This window comes from Salvia miltiorrhiza, chromosome 3 (assembly GCF_028751815.1).
Source record: "Salvia miltiorrhiza cultivar Shanhuang (shh) chromosome 3, IMPLAD_Smil_shh, whole genome shotgun sequence".
Classification (NCBI taxonomy): domain Eukaryota; kingdom Viridiplantae; phylum Streptophyta; class Magnoliopsida; order Lamiales; family Lamiaceae; genus Salvia; species Salvia miltiorrhiza.
In genome coordinates, this window is record NC_080389.1 from 25,359,867 (window position 1) to 25,384,960 (window position 25,094).

At 37.1% G+C, this 25,094-nt stretch overlaps 1 protein-coding gene across 1 annotated transcript; it reads right to left on the bottom strand.

Moving 5' to 3' along the window:
• Positions 1-16,822: 16,822 nt before the first annotated feature.
• Positions 16,823-21,243, bottom strand: LOC131013919 (lysine-specific demethylase JMJ30). The gene is made up of 6 exons (XM_057941844.1): positions 20,611-21,243; positions 19,260-19,469; positions 18,456-18,590; positions 18,227-18,370; positions 17,802-17,894; positions 16,823-17,320 (listed from the first exon to the last, which is right to left on the bottom strand). Exons 1-6 carry the CDS (start codon positions 21,052-21,054, stop codon positions 17,132-17,134), a joined length of 1,215 nt encoding a protein of 404 aa, XP_057797827.1. The 5' UTR covers positions 21,055-21,243; the 3' UTR covers positions 16,823-17,131.
• Positions 21,244-25,094: the final 3,851 nt, after the last annotated feature.

Here is a 25,094-nt window from a genome sequence, read left to right on the forward strand (position 1 = left end):
CAGGACCTGATCTTTTAGAAGCCATTTTGGTTCCGGTTGAGAATAATGAGGAGACCATCATTCATGTGCCAAAAAGCCATGTGGGTAAGAGAGATCAGGAACATGACAAGGAGGGTTGCGAACAGGAACAGAGAGAGTTTAATGACTCTAGGACTTCTGAAGATCTTAATAATGATAAGGCTGCAAGCGAGGATAATTTTGTGGATTTAAATGCTCAAGCGGTTGAGAATGTACTCAAAATTCAACGTCTAGAAAACTACATCCAGGGTTTAGTGATCAGGAAAGCGATTGATATGAACCAAGTTACGCGTGGCCGTGGCAGGCCACCGAAATCTAAGACTGCTCGTGGAGGGGGCCGTTTTGACAGCTCCCAACTTGTTCAAGTTGAGGATAGCATCAAAAATAGATTGCGTAAGTTTGGGGATCTTGAACAACAAGCGAGAGACTATGTCATTGACAATATGCGATCAAATGAGCATACGCACGATGTCCAACATGGCTCAAAAGCGCTGGGCTGATGAAGTTGAGATGCAGGAATCTCCATCTGTCTCCAATCATGATTTATGATGAACATGCTTGTTTGGAACGTCCGAGGGATCACGGACGAGTCTAAACGGCTTATTAAAGAGCATTGCCGCTCTTTTTCTCCGATCATTTTAGGTATTATTGAACCTAAATCGAGCTTTCATAAAACTCGTGCCAGTTTTTGGAATTCTATCAGCATGAATCGGGCCAGCGCACTAAGTTCTGGGCCCTATCGGGTTTCGGGCTAATCGGGTTGAGGATTTTGTCGGGTTATAAATTTTCAACCCAAACCCTAAACGTTCGAGTTTCGGGCTAGCCCATCTAGCTAATCAAGTTAAAGGCATAAAAATAAAATAATTATTTTTATTTTGCTATTCTTAATGATCTAATGTATAATGTATAAAATATACATAGAAATCAAAGATATAAATTATTTAGCAAGCATGAAATGAAAAAATATAAGATATTGAAGAAAAAAAATCAAGATTACATAACATATAAAATAAGTTGGTAACAATAAAATGTTCGACTTTGTTAAAAAAAATCAATAAAATATCCAACAATAGTTTGAACTCATAGAATCAAAGCATCTAAAAAATACAAAAAAGTGAAATGATGAGACTTTATAATATTTTGTCATTTTTTAAATTTTATATCTAAAAATTTTATGTTATGTATTCGGGTTTTGGGCTAGCCCATCGGGTTATTCGGGTCGACCCTATCGGGTGCCGGACTATTCGGTATCAGTCTTTGACTTAACTGATAACTCTTTACAGAAGAGTATTCAGTATTAGTCGCCAACCTAAGTTTTGCTAAACTCATTTTACTGAAAAAGGTTGCGTCAGTTTGTTTTCGATTTAAAATAGCCTATAGGTGTATTTCCCCCCTCCCCCCACCCCCCTCATACACCTATTTGAGACCCTCAATGACCTAACAATTAGTATCAGAGCAGGTTGATCACAAGAACAATTTTGCTTTGACCAAGTTCTACTGAACTAGATCCTGTTCTTTAGAAGGTTTCAAAACTTCTTTCTTTTTCAAAAGTACTTACTGCTTTCCCTATCTATCCTTTTCTGGTTTCTTGTTCAATGGAAACTAATCACAGCAGAATCTCTTCACTCCCGATGTTTAGTATTGAAAAATACGACATATGAAAGTTTCGACTAAAAAGCTTCCTTACTGCTCAACATTGTCGAATGTGGGAAGTCATCACCAGCGGACCAATTGTCATCACAGAAGTTGTCAAGCGGGTGCCACTGGATACTTCAAGAAATCCATTCGATAAAGTACAGATCAAGTCCAAGGTCGACTTCACCACAGAAGAGAGAAAGCAAGATGAGCTCGATAATCTTGCCAAAAGCATAATCTCCGGAACAGTCCCAGACAAGCACGTCACCAAAATCATCAAGCGCAAGACTGCAAATGAGATGTGAAACATTCTAGAAGAAATGTGCATCGGATCAGAGGAGATAAAGGAGAATAAACTATCCATAGCTTGTCAAAAGTTTGACTCATTCCTCATGCTCAAGAATGAATCTATCGACGAGATGGAGCTCAGATTCAATCAGATCCTGAACGAAGTTCAATCCATCTCGAAGGATAAATACACTTAGCGAGAGATCAACCTGAAGATTCTATGAGCACTACCGCGAGGATACTAACAGATCTATGTTGTTGCTCATCAGAGCAAGCCAGAATTCAACCAGCTCTCAACGAATAAGCTTTTCTCGGATCTCGTGGCAAATGAATTCGATATCCATAGAAATCTAGAAACAAAGAAAGCTGGAGGATCAGACGATGATGCTCCATTCAGCATCGAAAGGAGCAGCGCTGAAAGTTTCAGTGAATGAGAGCAAGAAGCAGTCAAAGGAACCGACGGAACTCAAACCTGAAGATTTCTTCAGTCAATATGCTCTGTTGACTGAGAGGTTCAACAAGATGAAATCCAAGTTCCGCAAGTATAGGAAGTTCCACAAAAAGCACTACAAAGGAAAAGAGGGAGAGAGTAAGTCCAGATATTCCACTGACAGAAGCGGGGAAAGGAAATCATCTGCAACTGATCTAAAAGATGTGGAATGCTATGGATGCAAGAAGAAAGGGCACTACAAATCAGAATGCCCTGAATTATCGAGCAGAACGCAAAGAGATGAAAGCTAGGAGAGATCGCAAGTATGCGAAGAAGAAAGTGATGGTTGTTGAAGATGCAGGATCTTTCGAATATGCATCAGAATCATCCGCCTTCAACTCCACCAGCTTAGATGATGAGAGCCAAGCCCTCATGGCCAAGGACACCGAAAGCGTAGCTGACAACACTAGCGACAACAACGACAATGGAATGAATGGGCCAGGGGTAGACTCTTACTCAAGAACTCTTAATACTGATAACTCCTTGTTGTTTACAGGAGACAACTCGAAATTTGGAGGTAGCTCGGTCAATGAAATTGACGAGTATGATCAGCTCATGACTGATCACTGTCAATTAAGGAAAATGTTCGAAGATCTCCTGATGCAGAATCAGAAAATGGGAAAGGAGATCACTGAAGAGCGAACCAAGAATAGGACACTCATCTACTTTCCAGATGAAACCTGTCTTGATGGACTGGTCAGGGAGAACAGCCGATTGGAAGAAAAGCTCAAGATTTCTACATCGGAATGTGAGAGAGCCTCACATGAAATCAAGAGGCTCAATTACAAACTGGAGGAAACAGTCAAGGACTGCATGAAGAAATCTCCCATGATGAAAAACTTTCCATCAAAAGCCATTGTGGAGAATATCGGAGGAAAGGTGGTTCCTGCCGACAAAGGAAAGAAAGTCATAATCCAGGACGTGACTGACACATCGAACGACGACACCTCAGATGAATCAAGGGATTATGACATTGAGAAAATCCAGAAGAGAAAACTGATGGCGAGATGAATGTTCCACCTCCACAAAGCTACAGACGAGCCAAGGAGGTCCCCAACCAGTTCATTCTACTAAGAAAACTGGAAAACATATTTCAGTCAAAGTATGGAGAAGGAACATCCAGACTGAAACAACAACATGCCAATGGAGCAAAGAGACAGAGTCTTCCTCAACAATCCAGGGGGGAGAACAATACGAAGCTGAAATCAGTTCAGTTTCAAAGAGCAACAACCATGGAGACAGAACAATGACAAGTCCAGACAAGCTCAATTTCATTCACAACACTGTGCAACTGGACGTTATCAGTCTCATGCTTCTCAGTACCAGTCAAGACTCCATCAGTCAATAACAACTCAAGTATCTCAAAGGAGATACACCAAGAAGCAAAGCAGACCTCAACACTACATCGGTCAAGGACTCTACATGAAATAGGTCACCAAGAAGAAAGCTCAACCGAAAAAAGCTCATGTGCCAACTGAAGCACCAACCACTTCAGTCAGACGACCAGTCAACCGTAGATGATCAACATCAAGACCTATTCTGAAGCATATATGGGTTCCAAAAGGAACACGAACTGACATTGAAGGACCTAAACATTGATTGGGTACCTAAAATAACTCTTCCTTGTAGGGCAAAAAATAGGAAACACAAAAAGAAGGAAGAAGTTAAAGCTTCAATTAAAACATGGTACCTGGACAGTGGCTGCTCGAAGCACATGACAGGCTATAAAAGAATATCTAACACAATACGTTGAGAAAGCTGGATCAAAAGTTGCATTCGGAGATAACTCAATAGGCGAAACAAAAGGTTATGGTGTGCTCAACATGGGTAACGCCAGTATCAGTAATGTTAGCTATGTTTTCTGGACTAAAGCATAATTTGTTGTCTATAAGTCAATTTTGTAACAGCGGATTCGCAGTGAAGATCAAGAAAGATGAGTTCACTGTGGGAAACAACCAGAAGAAGGTGGTGCTGAGAGGAATCAGGCAAGGAAGTCTCTACGTGGTATCATGGAAAGATAGTCCACCTGAAACTTGCCTCATCAGCAAAAGCAACTCAGAGCTCAACTGGCTTTGGTACAGAAGGCTCAACCACCTCAACTTCAAGACGATCAACAAACTTGCTGAGCATCAACTGGCAGAAGGCTTACCTTCTATTGTGTTCCAAAAGAAGCAAGAATGTGAAGCATGTCAAAGAGGAAAGCAAACAAGGACTTCTTTTAAGTCAAAGACAGGACACTCATCTGAAAGAATTCACCAACTGCTTCACATGGATCTTTTTGGTCCAATATCTCCCAGAAGCTATAACGGTAGAAAGTATACCTTAGTTGTCGTAGATGATTATTCTCGATATACTTGGGTTATATTTCTATACAACAAAGGAGAAACACTGCTGGAACTGCCGAAGCTGTTGAAAAGACTAAGCGTTGAAAAAGAAGTCAACATCATCAGCATCAGATCAGATAGAGGAACTGAATTCCTCAATGCAGTCATTCGGGACTACCGCGAAGGGCGAGGAATCAGTCATCAAACCTCAGCAGCAAGAACTCCACAGCAAAATGGAGTAGCAGAAAGAAGAAACAAGTCTTTGAAGGAAACTGCAAGGACGATGCTAGCTGAATCAAAACTCCCACTGAAGTTTTGGGCTGAAGCAGTCAACAACGCTTGCTACACACAGAACAGCTCCTTCCTCACTCAAAGACATGGAAAAACTCCATACGAGCTATGGAAGAACAAGAAGCCAACAATTTCATACTTTCATGCTTTCGGTTCTCGGTGTTTCATTCATAACAACGACAAAAGAAAGTTAAACACCTTCGATAGCAAGGCTGATCAATGAATTTTCCTTGGATACTCTGGAGCTGAACGATCCAGCAAAGCCTATCGAGTGTTTAACTCTCAAACTCTTTGTGTGGAAGAAACACCTCATGTTATTTTTGACGAGTTTATTGATGATTTCAGGAAACATGAAACTAAAGAAAATGTTGAGAACATTGAAGTTTCCAATACTGAAATAAAAAGCACTGAACCCACTGAAGTGTTGGTGTGGGGACCAGGAAAAAAAGAAGATACTGAAAAGCTTCAGTATCAGAAGATCAGTCAAGGAACTGAAGGTGCGACTGGAGATGCTACAGAAGGCATCAGTCAAGGGGGAACTCTAACAACTGAAGAACAAGTTGAACCTGCTGCTACAACACCAGTTCAACACTCCCCTGCTCGAGAAACAAATGAAGGACTTGGATCAATCCTAACTGAAGAACCTCCACCCTTGACGGAGGTTGAGTTCCCTTTGGCATTGTCGTTGTGTGGTGGAACTCTCCGTGCAAATACATTTATAATTTTCCTATGCCCACAACTAGGTTCCGCTAGCGGTAAGTATATGGTCGATCCCACAAGGAGTTGGTGTATTCTTCTCTCTTGTCACGGTCACAGTTACACTGGTATCACTATGGTCAGAGCGTTGGGGACAGAAGGTTGTGCCTGGAAAGAAGAAACTGAAACGAAACAAAGAAAAAACATCAAAAGTAAAGATAACCTGGTCTAGGCACAATCTCGTTAAGTTTGGGCACAGTCATCGCTCATAGGTTCAAGGATTTTCATTGTGCCTTCACATCTTTGGTTATGGACAGTAGTCAATAGGCCGGACCCCTTTTTTTAATCGTCACGTGCGCAACCTACACCGTCATCATCCGCATTTGACTGCAGACCCAAATGACCTATAAGCATGTCCGAGGACATACGATCATCTTTTTCACATTTGCCGCACTATGTGGAGCCGGATTTCTCCATTATTGGTTTCACTTGTTGCTTGTAACTTGATCGTGCCCAGAACGTCATCGGCCGCATGAAGCTCCGGGTTTGCCCAAGTAATATTGGCATAAGGCCAAATGCTTCGGGAATGTGACTGCACAACTCCTGTGCCCGTTTTGACCTCACGATTTCATAATGCCCATAACTCAATTCGATATGCCCAAAACCAGGAAGGAAATAAGAGCAATTTTTAATGTATGAATTTTATGTAGAACACGTATGAATTCGCTGTATAAATGTATGAATTATGAAAATAATTTTTTGCTACCTTTGAGATTCAAACTCAGGACCATAAATCCATCCAACAGGATTACGAATCAACCGTAGATCTTGATGATCTAAGGGCTGAAAATGATTCTTATTTTATATCTTAAGAAATGCTCTTATTTTAGCTCTTTCATATATATATATATATATATATATATATATATATATATATATATATAGGGAGAGGTTTAAGAAAGAACCATAAATAAAAAAAGAATGGAGAACCATTTTCAGCCATTCGATTATCAAGATCTACGGTGGATGTATCATCTTGTTGGATGAATGCAGATCCTGGGTTCGAATCCTGAATGGAGCAATTTTTATTTTTTTTTATTTTTTTGAGTGCATTAATTTTAACAACGAATGCATTAATTTTTACAGTGAATGCATTAGATTTGATGGTTCTCATGTTCTCACAAATAATATATATATATATATATATATATATATATATATATACATGTGTGTTTGTGAGTGTTAATATACTCTGACCATTTATTTATATTTAATGAATATATAGTTTAGTTTTGAAATTTGTATTTTGATAAAATAATAACAAATACAACCTAACAACAATTATCCTATAATAGACGAGTAAGTATTATAACATTTGAAATATTTTTTATGCATTAAATGAGTAATTTAATTTGATCAAATTCGATCAACCTTCAATTAAACTTTCGAATCGAAATAATAAGTGATATTGCCAAAAAAAAATAGAATTTGCAGTTGGAGTACTTTAGGTGCAAAAATAAATTTGCTATCATTATGCTGTTATGCAGATAAAATCAAATTCTAAATTCTAACATTATGAATTGAGTGAGAAAATTTAATATTATGTTTTAAAGATCATAATTATTACTATAAGATGTGTGCTAGTTTTATATCTACATTAATTACGTTTAAATGAAAAAAATGTGAATATCTATATAGATTATTATAATTAAAATTGAAAATTTATTAATTGACACTAAATTAAATTGGTTAACTAATTTAAATATAGAAATTCTTTAAAAAAATTAATTACATATACATATATCTATATTTAGATATATATTAATGTAATTAATGTGTTTAGACTTGAATTGAGATTGTCTTAGGGAAATATATTTTGGCTTGTTAAATTGAATTTGTTGGATTATCTGAATCCGTTGAATTAATTATATGATCTCGTATAAATTTATAAATATATAGTTATTAAAATATTTCATTTAAAATGCTCATATCTATCTAAAATGAAATTGTCAATTTAAATTTAAAATCTATAATTTTCAAAATTTAAATTCACGACTATCATTATTTCTAACTGTAAATTCAAACTTTAAAATTTGAATTCACAACTAGCAATAGAGTTGGTTGTGAATTCGAGTTTTAAAACTCGAATTCACAAAACTAACAATTCAGTTGTGAATTCTAGTTTTAAAACTCAAATTCACAATAAAAACAACTAGTTGTGAATTCGAGCTTAAAAGCTCAAATTCACAACCAACACTAACGATTAAATTGTGAATTCATCGAACTGGTTGTAAATTTTAGTTTCAGTTGTGCATTCATAAGTCTGGTTGTGAATTCAAGAATATTAAGTTGTGAATTCATAGATCTGATTGTGAATTCAAGAACATTAATCAATTTTTTTTTTTACTTTTTATTTCTTAAGTCTTGAAAATCAACTTCTAATCCTTAAAAAACCATAATCAAATAATCCCCAATTTTACTGAATCAGATCGTATCGAAAACTCACAACTAATTTTAATCTTCCTTTCAGCTATATTCAATAGATTTTGAATCTTCCTCGTCTCCTCCTTCTTGATCTTCTTTAAGCCCGTCATTCGAACCAAACATTTTCTAACAGTTAAAAGCTATGCTTCATTTAAGACATAGCGTTTTTATTTTGCTAATAAAAAAAGAAGTGTGACCAAAATATGTATGTGGAATCGTGCAATAACACACTTTTGTTTTGATAATAAAAAAAGTTTGACCAAAATATGCAATTGGAATGAATAGCTTGTAGCAATATCGCAGAGAGAGAGAGAATGAAATAGGTGATGGTGTGGGGGAGAGAGAGAAGTAGAGTGGCCAATTTTTTATTTTTTTTATGTTAGGGCTAGTTTTGTACTTTTACATAAAAAATGACTAATTTGTAAAGTTTTTATCTCAAAGGCTATTTTTTAAATTTACAACAAGAAATAGGCTAGTTCCATATGTTACCTCTTTTTTATTTCCTAAAATGTAATATATATATATATATATATATATATATATTATATTTGAATCATTTAATTTTTATGTTGACTAATATAGAATAATATATTATCAATTTATGATTGATTAATTTTAATTCCTTAACTAATAATAGAATGAGAAAATAAGTAACTTAAATTTTAAGAATTAATGAAAACATGAATTATGGAAATTACGAAAATAAGAATAAAAATATTAGAAAATGCCACATAGGATCTAGGATTAAGGTGTTGTGTGTATTGTGTAGCTATTATATATATAATAGATATTAAGTATCTTAAGATCATATTTTAAATACCAAACACATATAGGTTTTACCTATAATTTTTTATCTCAACTTAGATACTCTGAGGTCTTAGTGTTGGCAAAACAAGTTTGAGCCGACCTAATTTTGGGTCGAGTTGGGCTTATGGAATTAAAAAGCCCGATGAAATTTCAGGCAAGTTAGGCCCATGGGCTTGGTTCTGCTCAACTAGAAAAATTTATAATACTCTTCCCATCTCACGAATCTTGACACGTTTTTCTTTTTGGGTTGTTCCACGAATCTTGACACGTCATTTTGAGTAATAATTATTACTTTCTCTCTCCTACTTTATCACTTTTATATTTTATTAACTACACACTTAAAACATCAATCTACAACTCCTTAATTCCCGTGCCGAATCCAAACGTATCAAGATTCGTGGGACGGAGAGAGTACAAAAGATGTTTAAGGCCTAGTTAGGTTTCATTATTTTCATATGATGGATTTTTGGGCTGCCCGCCCCTCCCTTCCCCAGTTTCAGAAAGAGTGATTCAAAAGATGTACTCGATCTGCCTCCCACTCCACCAATTTTTTCGTTCCGCCTCCCGCCGCGATTCGCTTCGCCGCGCCAGACACCGCCGAGATCGACACAGTTCGCCGCCTCACTAGGGTAAGTATTCAATTAGGAAAGGTAATTATTGACTATGATTAGTTCTCAATTTTAGAATAATGAAATTTTGGAAAGATTTACCAATCGATCAATAATCTGCCAATTTTTAGGGTTTAGATTTAACAATGAAAAATTATTATGTTAGGAAAGATTACATTTCATTATGATTAGTACTAAATTTTAGTAATATGAAAATGAAAATTTGGAAAGATTTACCTATCGAGCAAATTCTTAGGGTTTAGGTTTAACAATGGAAACTGGAAACTTTATTGTTAGGTCCAGAGGGTCTCGAATAGGTGTATGGGGGGAGGGGAATACACCTATGGGCTATTTTTCGATAAAATGAAACTTTCAATACAAACTGACTCAACCTGTTTACTGAAAAGAGTTTTGTCAAAACAGGGTTGACGACTGATACTGAATACTCTTCAGTAAGGAGTTATTAGTTAAGTCAAAGACTTTAACTGATACACGTAAGGCTTCACTCGAGTTTGATAAACAGAGAGATGTTATGAATCTTACTAACTATCAGAAGATAGATCAGTTAGACTGATAACACACGCAGCGGAAAACTTTTGTTTCGAAATAGCCTGTGATATTAATCACGTTGTCAACAGTTAAGTTTCTCTTTGCAATTAATCAGTTTTCAGTTTAGGAAGGTACGAGCACAAGTAAGAAGGTAAGTACTGAAAGCTGTAAATAACACAGAGATTTTTACGTGGTTCGAAAAACACTTCCTATATCCACGGTCGGTTGATCAGACCAACAAATTCACTGGGCATGTGCTTACAGGTGCACAGCAAACCGATGCGTGTGCTTACGGGTGCACAGTAAACCTGAACGTGTGCTTGCGGGTGCACAACAAACCGAGACGACTGAAGATCCTATCTTCAATACCAACACATTGGGTTGGATTTCTCACTCCTAGCGCGCACTGAGCACTAAGATCTCACGGAGACAGATCACTGGTCTGAACTCCTTTTTGACACAAACACTCAATTCGGTTGGTTGAAAAGAGGTTTGAAAACTTGCCAACTAAACCACAAAGAACAAGTTCTTTGCAGTCAGTTTTACCTAGGCTTTGGATATACAATATTTGCCTAAGTTCTAAGAGAATGTATGTAATCAGCAGTGACTGATTTTTGGCTTTGTGATTCTCTTATTCGATTCAAACTTTGGGGAGGCTTGGTTTCGCTGAGTAACGAATTCGGCAGCGTTTCAGCTTATGTTGTTGAATCGGTGAAGATTGAAGTGATCCTTGAGCGCAATTTATAGGAGACGTCTTGAATAGATCCGTTGGCGGAGATGATCTTCAAGATTTCTTCCGTTAGAGAGTAATTTGAACTTGGGCTGAGGCTTGAATCTTCGAGGTTCCTTGTTTGGTGAGAACGGCTACTTTGAAGAGCAGGAGATGCGACATCTCTGAAAAGGTAATCACTAAAAAGGAATGGCCTCTGCAGAGAAAGGACGATCCTGAGATCTCTGCATTTAATGCGGTTGTACTTCTGGAGTGCGTGGCTTCCTTTGAACGTTGGAGGTTCAGTCCGAGGAAGAATGTTTAACTGATACTTGACTTTAGTATCTGTCCGCTGAATCCACGTGGCGCATTAAGTAATCAGTCGAAACTGATCCTTAGACTGATAAGTCAAATATCAGTATTTGACTTTGCCTTAATCGTTACATCAGTCGGCATCTTCAGTCTTTAGTCCTTCGTTCTTCAGTCTTCAGTCTTCAGAACAACAACTAAACTAGAAAAAGAACTCTAACACTTGAGTTCGAACAGGTCTAGTCTATTACAAGTGAAACCTATTGATTTTGGTATCATCAAAACTAGGATTAGGATATTTCATTAAGTTCCCAACATTTATAACCTACATTTTAGCTATAAATTCATTAGTTTGAATGAGAAATTTTATTGTCGCATTGAGTTTTACAGCAACACATTCTACTGCCTTCTTGCTTATTGCTCCATTTGCTTATTTCTCAAGGTATACATTATATCAATTTTATTTTATTACTCCCTCCATCCCAATAAAAGTGGCCACATTTCCTATTTGGGTGTCCCATTAAAAGTGGCTACTTTCTAAAAATGACAAAAATTTACTTTAATTAAGTCAACAATTACTCACTAATTTGGTCAACAATTGTAGGCCACTTTCTAAAAATGCCAAAATTACTCACTAATTTGGTCAACAATTGTAGGCCACTTTCTAAAAATTACTCACTAATTTTGGTGGGTCACACTCAATTAAAACATAACAATCCCCTTCTTAATCTCCGTGCCCAAAAAAAAGTGGCCACTTTTATTGGGACGGAGGGAGTACTATTTTTTTTAACTCAATTATCAGAATATATGTATGATGAACAATTTGGCAAATTAAACTGTATTTGAGATTTGAATTTCGAATAGTAGTATTTGAGCTATAAATTATGCCGCGATTATAGGCCGTCCTTGAGCCCGGAAACCGTTCGATGACACGCAGTCGTGCCATCGGCTCGGGTCCAGCGAACTACCGATGTGCTCCAAAACTCGGCGAGGGCCCCTATTCAACCTTGCCTCCGCTTCCTCAAGACTTGCCATTGTCCCTGTGCCGTCGTCGGAGACTCCTCTGTCTCGAGGAACAATGCAGCCACCCGGGCTCTCACAAGTGAAAGGAGAGTCTCACACAAACAGGTAAACTAATAATTATTTACTGCCTATGTGTAGTATGTTGGGAACAAGCTTAGAAATTGATTGAGTTCCACATCTATTACTTCCATCTATTGATCATTGCTTCTAGTAGGGGTAGTTTCGGAACTCATGGTATTCTGATCTGGTGTTTTTCGAAATGATGAGGAACTATATGTTTGATTTTGGTTGAATTTGCGGATCTGGTAGGGGTAGTTTCGGAACCCATGGTTGAATTATACTATTTGTTTATGTTATAGCTGACTTTTCTTCTCGCACCAGCTATGTCGATGTATGCTTACTACGGAACATGTGGTGGTTTATTGTTTTCTTAGTCACTTAAGTTCTGCTGCCGTTTTGCAAATGTTTTAGATATGCTCTTAATTAGATCTGTATGTCGTGTGTCATACAGTTATGTGCTATTTCTGGCAACTAAAGACGAACCGCTCGATTAAGAACTTGATGTTTCAAATTTTCTGCATTTGGGAGCTTCTCTGGTAGTCTCATAATAATAGTAATGTTTCTACTTGGTAAGAAAAATAGATTATATTTTCATTGTCTTTATCACATATTCTTGTAAAAGTCGTCCCAATTAAGCAAGGTCACAAGTTGAAATTTGTATGGCCAATAACACCTGGAATTTGTCATTACAATGAAGGGCCAAGCCGGGGTTCACTTGATTGGCCAAGAAGGAGAAGGATTTTTATTTTATATCTTGAAAAACTGGGTAGGTGTCGAGCTTCCTTTCCATGCCCCCACTCTCCCTCACTAATTTGTTAGTAGATAAAATTGTCAGTAGATTTCTGTTCTGTGCTCACCCCCTCCTCTCTCAGCCCCAACTACGTGGACTGAATTTTGTATGATAAACTGATACTCTTATCCTTTGAGTTTTTTTGGCTTATGGTAGTAGAGTGAAGCTTCTCCACTTTGTAGTGGGCCATATATAAGGGGGGTGTATTGGTTCAGGATTTCTGTAGATTTCTAAAATCTCTCGATTTTAGAAATCTACCGATTTCACACAGAGTCTTCATGATTTTTAGAATTCTAAACAAGAATCTGCAAAAGATTTTGGATGGATTTTAACAAGAATTGCTCGTGATTTTTCCGGATTTGAAACCAAAAAACAAGCGGTCGTTGCGAGCCCGTGAGCAGTGGACCGAGTCCCAGCGCCTGTCGGGATCCAGCGATCGCTGGGTGCCAGCGACCGCTGGCTTAGTGAATGCAGCTCGCTGGCTTCTCCGAGCGGCCGCTAGGGCCCAGCCATCGCTGGATTTGTGAGCATTGACCGCTGAGTGCCAGCCGGCGCTGGGTTCTTGAGCCACGTCCGCTGGAACCCAGCGAGCGCTGGATAATTTGAAGAATTTCGAATTCTCGTAGTCTGTGGTCGGATTTGTTCATGTGTATTTTTTGAATGAAATCAATGAAAGCCATTCCAATTTTAAAGTTCATAGATTTTTAAATACCTCTAGATTTTTATAGACTTTTAAAAGTCTGAAACGAATACCTCTGGATTTTTATAGACTTTTAAAATTCTTGAACGAATACACCCTATTTTCATAGACTTTTAAAAGTCTTGAACGAATACACCCGAATTTTAAAAGTCTGCAGAAATCTATTAAAGTCCTGAACGAATACACCCCCTAAGTGTTGGGATTATTTCTGCAGAGTTCATGTGTCATGACTTAGTCATTGCATGTTTTGTTCCATGGGTTATCTATTGGTTAATTTTTAGATATACTGGTAGGATTTTGATCTACTTTGTAAGAAACGAAATTTTACTTCCTAAGAGACAATGTTGAGAGGATATTTATTAGTTCATTCAAATGCTTGCATTTTTCTCTGGATTTTGATCTACTTTGTAAGAAACGAAATTTTACTTCCTAAGAGACAATGTTGAGAGGATATTTATTAGTTCATTCAAATGCTTGCATTTTTCTTTCTCTTACAATATTTGATTTTGGGTGATTCTATTCATAGCTCCTATTTTACTCCTTATAGCCCCCTCTTTAAAATATTAAATAATTAATTAAAAATTTACTATTTTACCCTATATTCTATAGCCCCCATAATCACCTTCTCCCAAGTATGTTTCTTGATTTCCTCGATTATTGAAGTTTAAGATTTTGCTGTTGTAGAAAATACAGGGTGTTAGCAAAGGCAGAGTTGCAGAAAAGATTTTTTCGTGGAAGTTTAATCTTGACGACATAACTCTTTGGCATCCTTCTCCGCTTCTTCTGAACCAAAGGGAGTATTAGATTATCTGCTGGAACATTTAAACTGTAGTGGAATAACCAGATCCGAAATCATAGATGTCAAGTTGTTGACGCCGGAAGCATTTTTGGGGAAAATGATCAGTAGTTAACTTCAAATCAAACATTACTTCACTTTCACCTCTACAAAAAGGGTGAAACAAAAAAAAGAAAAAATAAAAAAGAAAACAAATCCTTAGTCGGCAAATAAAAATCGGATCTGTCAACCATAATCTGTTGTTTCTCATCAAAATACACTCAACCCACCAAATACTAAGTAAAAATTTAACGAATCAAAGCCATCAAGCTGCACAAATTCTACCATAGAATGATGTGAATCTAACTAAAGAACATAAGACAAAGTTTCGAAGAGGAAATCAAGAAACATACCTGGGAGAAGGTGATTATGGGGGCTATAGAATATAGGATAAAATAGTAATTTTTTAATTAATAATTATTACTCCCTCCGTCCACCAAAGATATGCCACAATTTTCTTTTTTGTCCGTCCATAAAAAATATGCCACATCCATTTTTAGTAGTAGGGTCCACACCATTCCACTCACATTTAAAGTGGGACCCTTACTCCACTACCAACTTCACTCACATTTTATTAAAATCCGTGCCGAAAGTAAAGTGACATATCTTTGGTGGACGGAGGGAGTAGTATTTTAAAAGGGAGGCTATAAGGAGTAAAATGGGGGCTATGAATAGAATCACCCTTTGATTTTTTCTTCATTGGATTAAACACAACTCACCCATTATAGTCCTAAAAAGTTACAAACCTACTTCCTAACGTGCCTCGATTTTAGTTCGTGATCTGTGAGTTTATGGAAAACTTAGAAAAGATGGATACATGATCACATTCCACTGGGTCAATTTTCCTTAACCTGGTTCACTTATCATGACAAGAATATCTAAATTATTATGGGATTAAAATTATATTGTAATTTCATAATTATAAAATTACAGTGTTCAATAGGTTATGGGCTGCCTAAAAAATAGTAAAATTTCAATTTTTATTATTATTAATATTACCTCATGCATCTATCTCATAACAGTCATGCCAGAGAAAACGTCATTCTTATAATTATTCCAAGTTATTTTGAAAAAAGAAAACACAACAATAAGTGGGAAAGTGACCACTCCTCGAACACAATCAAAGATCAAGTAGATCATCCTATTTAATTGGTGATAATAATAATAAGAATTATAGCTATAATAATTCATGATATTATTATTAATTAGGATGTTTCGTTTTGGTATTATTATTAGCCATACATGATTCGACGATGAAGCGCAGTCTGTTGGTGAGACGCTTCCCCTCCAACTAATAGGTCGGGGGTTCGAGTCACCCTAGGAGCTAGAGTGTGAGTGAGTTTTTTCCTTTCTTTGGTTGTAACAAATTTTTAAAAAAATTAGCCATACATGATTATAATAAATCGAACATTTATTATGTTTTCGCATTACTCTATTTATATTATTTTCACTTCTTTTTCAGTTTGTTAATATGTTGTTATTTAATATTCCTATCTTACACATAGGAGATGTCAACATCAAATAAGCAGATACAATTGAATGCCATAAATGCAAACACAAGAAATAAGCTTGGTGGATACCCAATGGGTGACGGGTATCCGCAGATCGCGGGTATGGATGGCAAATAGTAGTGTACAAGAAGTTGAAATTTTCTCTACAATTTGATGCAGTTTCGTGGTGATTTATTTGTTGGGTGGTTTATTGCATTCGTTGGGTGGTTGATCGCAGGATATCGACGTCGAGAAGCAACAGCGCCCCTACCTCTCAAGCCTCGACGGGTTGCGTGTGGCGGATACCCAACGGGTGACAGATATCTGCAGGTCGCAAGTATGGGTGACAAATAGTAGCGGATGACAAATAATTTTTTCAAATATATGTTAGGGATTAAAGTCCTCTTTAATTTATTTTTTTATTTTAGTTTGATATGTAACGTAGACCTATGTCATGTTAACACTTATTTTATTGTATAATATTCATCATTTATAAATATACTTATAAAAGGGAGGTGAACTTTTTATTTATAAACTATAACATCAAATAATTCATGTCGAAATTCGACGGGTTACACACTAGTTTTTAATTAAGGAACTAAAATGGGGGCTATTGTATAGAATCAGTCAGAAAAGTCTGATGGGCTCGACACTAATTAGAATCGAAAATGAAATACTTGGAATAGGCAGATAATCTCGCACGAGGAAGAAGCCAATAACTGCGAAAAACATATATCACTAAGACTCAAAATATAGGAATAATAGTTCTACGATGAAGATTGCCACAAGGCAGGCAGTGCCGTAATCCCCCTATACGTACGGTATACGGCTTGCAATTCTATAGAACACAAGTGCACTCTATATAATATCCCAATAGCAAATTCCAAATGTTGTCACTAATAAGAAGCCTTTTCACAACTAGAAACTGCACTATACACCTGCATATGTCAAGACACTTTATTCTACCAAAATGCCATGAGAAGAATTGGAGAGGCGGTAAACCTGCAGAATGTAGTGCTCACGAGTCATGAGTCCGGAGACTTTCCTTCAACGCCCCACCAAAAGCTAACTGAAAAACTCTTGGTAAGAGAACGAACATAGTGCCACCACTTTGGAGGGATATATAGCATCTCGCCTTCCTCTAGTATGCAATCCATGAATCCCAAATCCAATATTTTGGGGAACTCTTGTTCATCTATATCATCCAGATCAACCTTCAAGGCCAAGAAAATAAAATACAACATTTTAAGACTCAACGGTAAAGAATTAACTTGAAAGCAGGACACAAATAGAGGAAACTAAGCCATCTCATGTATATAACTACCAAATCTGCCAGAATGACTTGGTGATGCTATAAAAAAAGATCCATCCAACAATCAAGTTGTTCGCACAACTAGATAATTGCAAACACCAGACCTGTGCATGTGTGTTTGGGTAAGATAGAGAGAATCTTGTTTATTTTTAATGATGTAAACCATCTAATTCTGCATTCATAAAATGGAAGTCTCTCATAAGCTTAGGGAAATATAGGATTAATGACTGATGAGAAAATAGACAAAGCAACAATAGGAAGGGGCTGAATAAAACTAAAGGGAGTTATGGAAACTAAGGCCAGTGGTAAAGCACCTGTTATAACAAAAGCACATTTTCATATTTAAATATTTTCCGTGTATAACATCAATACAAGAAAACTACCTGACTAGAATTGCAGAGCATGGTCTCCGTGTGAGGGTAAAGTTCTTCTGACAATGAAGGAGAGTAAAGCCTGATATACTTTTTACCAGCAACCTGATAATGACGAGGCAAAACGTTGATCATGAGCAAGATGGAGCATCATCATGAAAAATTAATAATCCCCATCTGTTAGTCTGAATGTAGTTGCTCATCAAAAGCTAATATAATCATACATCTAAATTTAGCAGCACAAATACCATACAACTAAGACAATAAATAGAAAAGACCACATCTTAGTTGAGAATCCTGACTAAACACAAACACATGCACTGAGTAAATCCAAGCCAAGGTCCCAATAATATTTCTACGCATCATAGACTTGTTTGCACTGAGAAAACGTACAGTCTCAGTAGCGTCTATGCAGTATAGAACTACATCTTCCGTACCTGCGCAAGTATATTATGGTGAGGATCATGATGCAAAGGTGTTACTGTCCCAGGTGGACCAAACCAAGCATTAAGTGACCTGATCTCTCCCCCACCAGCAAAACAATAATCAGGTATAACAATATCCTGCTTTAGTTCTTGTATCTGGCATTTAGATATTACACAATTAGAAAGCATCGAGTATGACTTTTAATAAAACCGAGTATGGTTTCTACAATCATATGCATGCCTGATCAAACAATTGATGCTGGGCTAAATAAGTGGTGCTTGTTGGTGAACAATGACCAGATTCAATCCTCTCCAGAAACTCGGAAATTGTGATCAGCTCTTGCTTCCAATCTGAAGATAAGTAGTTTTTTCCAATCTGCACAGTGTTTTCATTGTAAAGAGTGAATATCTTCTTCCGACACAATAGTAGAAAATTATCAGATCAGAAGAGGAAACAAATACTCCATCCGTCCCAACTTAAATGGTGCACTTCTTTTCGGCACGGAATTTAAGGAGAATAAGATTGTAGTGTAAAAGTGTGTGGGGCCACATTGTTTGTAGTGTAAAATTATTACCAAAAATAGAAACACACCATTTTAGTTGGGACAGCTCAAAAAGGAATATGCACCATTTAAGTTGGGACAGAGGGAATAACAATTAAGCTCTCACAAAAAGCAAGGTTTTGAAGTTAACCCTTAATTATGGCCGTGTGTTGTCTCAAGGGTAAAATACTTCCATTCCTAATTAATTCCGTTAATTACACAGCCAAGCAAATTCATGCTTGAAAAAACATCTCTTTTTCCTAGTAGAGACTATATGTCCTAATGCACTCACTTTTAAATTAGTCCACATGATCTTATTCGAAAACGATCAAAAGCTATCCCAGAAGATTATAACAAAATACATTTCAAAGTTCAAAGACAATATAGATGGGGAATGTTGGTGCATTAACTATGCACAAGAATCCGTTTACACACAAGTAGATTATAAACGTGCATTAAGCCTCAAGTATAGTAAATGCAACAAAGAAAAGGATTGGAGATACCTCAACTGGAACAGTACGGAAACCAGCAACCTTTTTTATATAATTTATGTCACTCCATCTATCGGTTGCCGGCCAATGAGTCATAGAACCACTAATAATAACTGGCGAACCAGGGATGAAATGTTCCCGCAAGAATCCTTCCAATGACAGACCACACTTTTTCACCACTGTCTTAGAGGAAAGTGACTTCACAGGTAATAACCTAGCAGCCTGCCAGTTAAATTCAAGATAATAGGAATCAAAACCACAGTTTCTCAGCCCATTAAACTTTTAGACAAAAGTAGACATGATTTACAATAAAAAAAATCTCTATATTACCATGACAAATAGTACAAAGTGTAAGACAGAAGATCAGTGGTGGATGGAAGGTCGTATACAAAATGGAATTAACTTGCACCCAACTTTGTAAAATTATGTTTCTTCACTCAAATCTCGCATCAAGTTTCCTTCCATTATCAACTCAAGTGATACAGATGAATAATTCACATAAAATTTTCACAAACTGAAACAGCACATAGTGATTCATTGTTTTATCCCAGCTTGTCTGTACTATGAGGGTATTTGGCAAAATAAGCTCCTAAAAAGCTTAGAAGCTGTAAAAATAAGTTCCAACAACTTATAAGCTCCCAAAAGACTACTTATTTTTTCATAATCTTATAAGCAACAATCGTTATTAAAAAATTAACTCTACTATCGTTTGTTATTTCCATCATATACCTTTCCAAGTTCATATCTCTTTAATTTTCTCTCTCAAACTCACAATTCTATTTCTACCCCATAAGTTCAATTATCCAAACACTTTAAGAACTTATAAGCTCTTGAAAGATTACATCTTATAAGCTGTTGGAGACTAGATACGGAAATGGCTCAAAATGAAAGAGCTGTATTACCGAGCAATTAAAAGTACTGGTACCTTTTCAGAATCACATAAGAACATATATCATATGAGATAAAATGTGAATGCCAAAAGCATTTGAAGGTTTGGGGTTAGATAGAGTCCAGGAAGAAACATAAACTAATGAAAGGAAAGTAAAGGCGATCTAGAAATAGATCATAATACAAAGGCGTGATATTAAAAACTGGAGATATATAAATACAGCAGTTGCATCATAATCACATTGCGGCAACAGATAGAAACCTAACCCCTAGAGAGCTTTTCAATTTCAGCTTTACCGTGTGGAAATAAGGAAGACGCATCTGTAGTAGCACAATCAGCATCAACTGGTTCTACTCTTAGAAGTTACGCTATTCTCAAATAACAAATAGGGAAAAAATTCGATGATTCTGAAGGGTAGATTGGATCTTTTTAGAGAGATATATAGAGAGGGAGAGAGAGATAAACGAACCTCACCTCCGCCAAGTTGAAATCCGTATACCACTCGGCCTTCGGCTGCCGCCCTCCGCCGCGGTCGCCGGAATCCCTCTCCCTCAAAGCGTCGGTGACTTTGCGAATGCACAGATTCAAGTCATCCCGCAGCGTGAATCCGCCCATGATGAGCGCCATGTCGAGGGCGCGGAGAGCCTGCTCGAGCTCGCCGGAGCGGGAATGGCATCTGGCGACGCTGAGGCAGGCCATTGCGTAGGCGTCCCGCCAAATGGGGACCACGGAGTGCCAGGGCCCCGAGTGGAGCTGCTCCCAGGCCAGCTCCCTGGCGGCCTCCGCGGCCCGTACGTCGCCAGCAGCGGCGCGGGTGGCGATGGAGGTGAAGGCGTATCCACCTTCTTCGGTTATCTGGTGCAGGAGCGAGGGAAGCTGGGAGTCGAGGGTTGGGGTCTCGAGGGCTGGGCCGGACATGGGCGGTGGTGGTAATTTCGAATCAGTGATTTGGTTGCGTTTGCGTAGAAGGTTCGGAGCGAGTGGAGTGTAAATATCCTAGAGAGGGTGAGGGAGAGAGAGAGGGAATGGTGGTGACTGGTGAGAGATATTTGGGCCGCTTTTTAAGGGAAAGTGCAGAGAAGGGTAAATATCTTATGTGGAAAGAAGTTGTCAGATATTTTTAAGTGAATCTGCAATTTTTTTTTTTTTTTTTTGGACTTTATATTCAATCTATTTTCTTTGAAAATTTAGTATGATATTTTTCTTAATAATAATAATGGTATTATTATTGGTGAAAGCGAAATGTCGTATAAATAAGAGAAGCAGGGTTTGGTTCTCAATAAAAAGAGAGAAGCAGTTTTCAATTCATTGTGAAACATTCCAACAGGACCAACACAATACTTAGGTACAACAAATTAAATTGTTCAATAGTAGTAATGTGCCTAACTACTTTGGTATATTGTATCGTATCAAAATTGTCGTATTGTATATGGGTCGGTCTCTGGTGCGACGGTCGCACTCCAGTGCGACGGGTCCACCCCGACTCGCGCTCGACCCGGCCCGCGCCCCAAACCCAAAATCCTGAATCCTAAATTATTACATTTGTTTATATTAATTGTTACTTTTAGTAAGCGTGACATATACATTTGTTCGCACTAATGTATACTTATATAAATATAAGTATTTACTTTCATTTAATATAAAGTATTATATTTTCTAAACCCTAAATTTTGTAAACTAAACCCTAAACCCTGTAAGCTAAACCATAAATATGAACACTAAACCCTAATAGGAGTATTTACTTTTAATAATCATAAGATATACATTTGATCGCACAAATGTATACTTATGTTAATATAAATATTTACCTTCATTCAATATAAAACATTATACATATCAATAATTACTTTTTCGTACGATAATAATTATTTGATCAAATAATAATGTAATTATTTATGCTTATTAAAAGTAATCATTGTTATAATAAAAAAAATATTTGATATGGAGAAATGTAATGTTTCAAAAATATTATATTAATTGTAATTATTATTGTAATTATGATTATAATAAAAATTATTATTATTATTATTATAAAGAAAGGTAATGTTTTTAAAATATTATATTTCTTCACAATATTGATGTTAACTACTTATATTAACATAAATATACATTTATGTGTACAAATGTATATATTATGTTTATTAAAAGTAACAATTATTATAAACAAATATAATAATTAGGAACATGGGTCAAACCCACGCGGGTCAGGGTTCCGGGTCAGTAGGACGGGTTTGGAGTCGGGTCGACCCGTCGCACGCCTGTGCGACGATCGCACCCAATAATCCGCGATTGTATATTGTATCTGAAGTTTTGTTATGAATTCTTTTTATATTAATACTATAATATATTAAAGCTTCGATATGGAATATAACCCATATTGATATTGTACCATCTTTTCGAATATTATATCAAAATTTAATACACCATACTCTCACAACATTAGTACGATGATATCACTATTAGAAAATGTGGCTTCGATCGTTAAAATGAAGAACGATCGAATTAACTACCGAAAATTTGATCATTAATTTTAATGACCGATTAATGATCGAAAATTGATCATTATATCGATTTTGGTCATAAATTTTCATCCCTTTTTATTTTTAACAATCGAATTTTTATTTTTGACGACCAAAAATTCGATCGCTAAAAATACTCATTTTCAGCTTTACCCCACAAGTCTTCTTAATGTATTTTGTATTCAATCACATATACCTTATGAACTTCATAGTGGGTCATCATGAAAGTTATTTTGTATTCAAAATTGCATACACCTTAATAAACTTCTCAAACCGATTAGCCTTAAAGTTCATTTCGACTAAACACCTGATGAGTCCATTTTCGGTGGGTTGTTTTTAAGATGATTTACCTGTTGTGCGTTTGAGTAAAAGTTGAGAGCAATTGCTGAGAAAAGTAAAGACTGTTGTATTAGAAATCACATAAGTTACATTGTAGTACAATAGTTCTATTTGTAGAGACGTACAGAGGGGCAAAATGATAAAATTGGGGTCTCAGCCCTGACCTACACTAAGTGAGAGAAGTCCCTAAGAATGCTCAAAGACAGCCCTGCCTCATGCTCTTCATTCCCCGTAGTAGACGTTGTTCTTCAGCTCAGTCGATGTCAACTCTGCCAACTTGATTTCAGCCCATCCCCAACCGCCGCGTTGCCCTCATGCTGTCGTATAATTAATATGGTTACGTTCTTGCAAGCTTTATTGCACTGTCCTCTCGCGGAGCCCTCGAGTTGACTTATTCTCCCCGTTCCAAGGTCAGCGTTGAATCTCCCAGGCTGGGATAACGCATATTTTACTCCTCATCATCTACTCCCCCCCCAGTCGGGTTAAACCAGGTCTTCTTCGAGTTTAACCGACGTCATCTCTTGTCCTGGCATTCATTGAATCAGCGCTGCCCTTGCTGCAGCGTAGAGTTGCCAGTGCTGCCTGTTTGAATACATTAAATGCGTGCCAGTCTCGGGTCCCACCTCTGTCACATCACTACCTTTTTGCCCAGAAATGCGCCCTTTCGATTTTGCCCGATGTTTCGACTTCACCACGCGTCCGATCCTGATTAGACCTTTCGGTCCCCGGTACTCATACCGCCTTCAGTTATAAAAGCCATCGTCTTCTACACTACGTCTCTTTTCACTCTCTCTTCCTCTTTCCTTTCGCGATTTCCGGCGTTTTTATGCTCCCTGCCTGTCACAGCCCGCAATCCCTAAGGATGGCTTGACCGGGGTTATGACTTGGGAAGGGGATTAAGAAGCGGGGAAAGAAAGGGGCATTTACTTAACAATCAACCATTTTACGAAAAGAGACATTTATTTATATAACACTAGGATCATAACTGATCACTTAGGAAAATATAAGACCCGGGAAGGCCCGTCAAAGTGGATTACCCAACAAAAGAGTATCATACTTGAAATAAAACATTAGCATAATCAGAGTATCTTGCAGCGGAAATACGTGTGAGTTATACATATGAAGATGTATACTCAAGGTTACATTACTGTTCTATGTCAAAAGGTACATCCGCTCAACTCCACTCCATTCCATCACCCACTCAACCTGCACATTAGGGAAAACAACATGCAGGGCTGAGTAAAAATACTCAGTGAACATATGCCGGAAACATAACATTTTATATCATTTATTGTACTACCAACAGTAACACACAGGGTTTTACTTGAAGGACTTGTGCTTACTAAACATTTTCTTTCATTTCATAAAGTTGGATGGTCATCCCATTTTCAGTCTATATGATCCATATCTGTTCCTTTAACGCGCCGGAAAGGAGGCCTCCTTCCACGGATGCCAAGACCGGTCGCAAGTGACACACAGTCTCCATGAGTGTACACGTTAACCCTTACTAGCAAACCTTCGTCTAGCGTAGGGTCCGAATTCGATTTCCTTTATAGTTGGCGAACCAATACAGATATGATACATACATAAAACATAAATATTTTTGGCAGACAATCATTTCATAAACATTTCCTTTCCTTTCATAAGAACCATTCATCATTTAATCATTTCCATAAACATTTCATTTGATAAGAACCATTTACCATTTAAAATATCACAGTTATATCATGTCATTCATTCGATTTCGTATAAGAGGCCTGTATGCAGGGGATCTCTATATACGTGTTTTAAGAAAGCCCACCTTATTCGTTCTCACAACGGGCGTAGAGTTACTTCCCTCTTGAGCTATCACTTCCCGTCTGGACCTTTATTGACGAAGAACCGATAAGTTCGAGAAGAAGTCGTGAAAGAAAGGAAGATAGGTCTCTAAACTAAACTATCTCCTTTAATGATTTTAGGGTTCTAGCATCCATATTAATCTTGTCTCGTTCAAAACCTTAAACTCAAAACATTTATCACATAATTAACATTTAGGTTCGAAACTATTTTTTTCGAACATCAACATGCGCATCAATCATAACTCGTTCTACTCACGCCATC

Excerpts from the sequence above, each read along its gene's own strand:
- LOC131013919 (XM_057941844.1), bottom strand. The coding sequence starts at position 21,054 with ATGTCCGGCCCAGCCCTCGAGACCCCAACCCTCGACTCCCAGCTTCCC. Across the intron at positions 19,470-20,610 it reads CGGATTTCAACTTGGCGGAG|GCTGCTAGGTTATTACCTGT; the intron begins GTGAGGTTCGTT and ends TTTAACTGGCAG. Across the intron at positions 18,371-18,455 it reads AGCATCAATTGTTTGATCAG|ATACAAGAACTAAAGCAGGA; the intron begins GCATGCATATGA and ends TCTAAATGCCAG.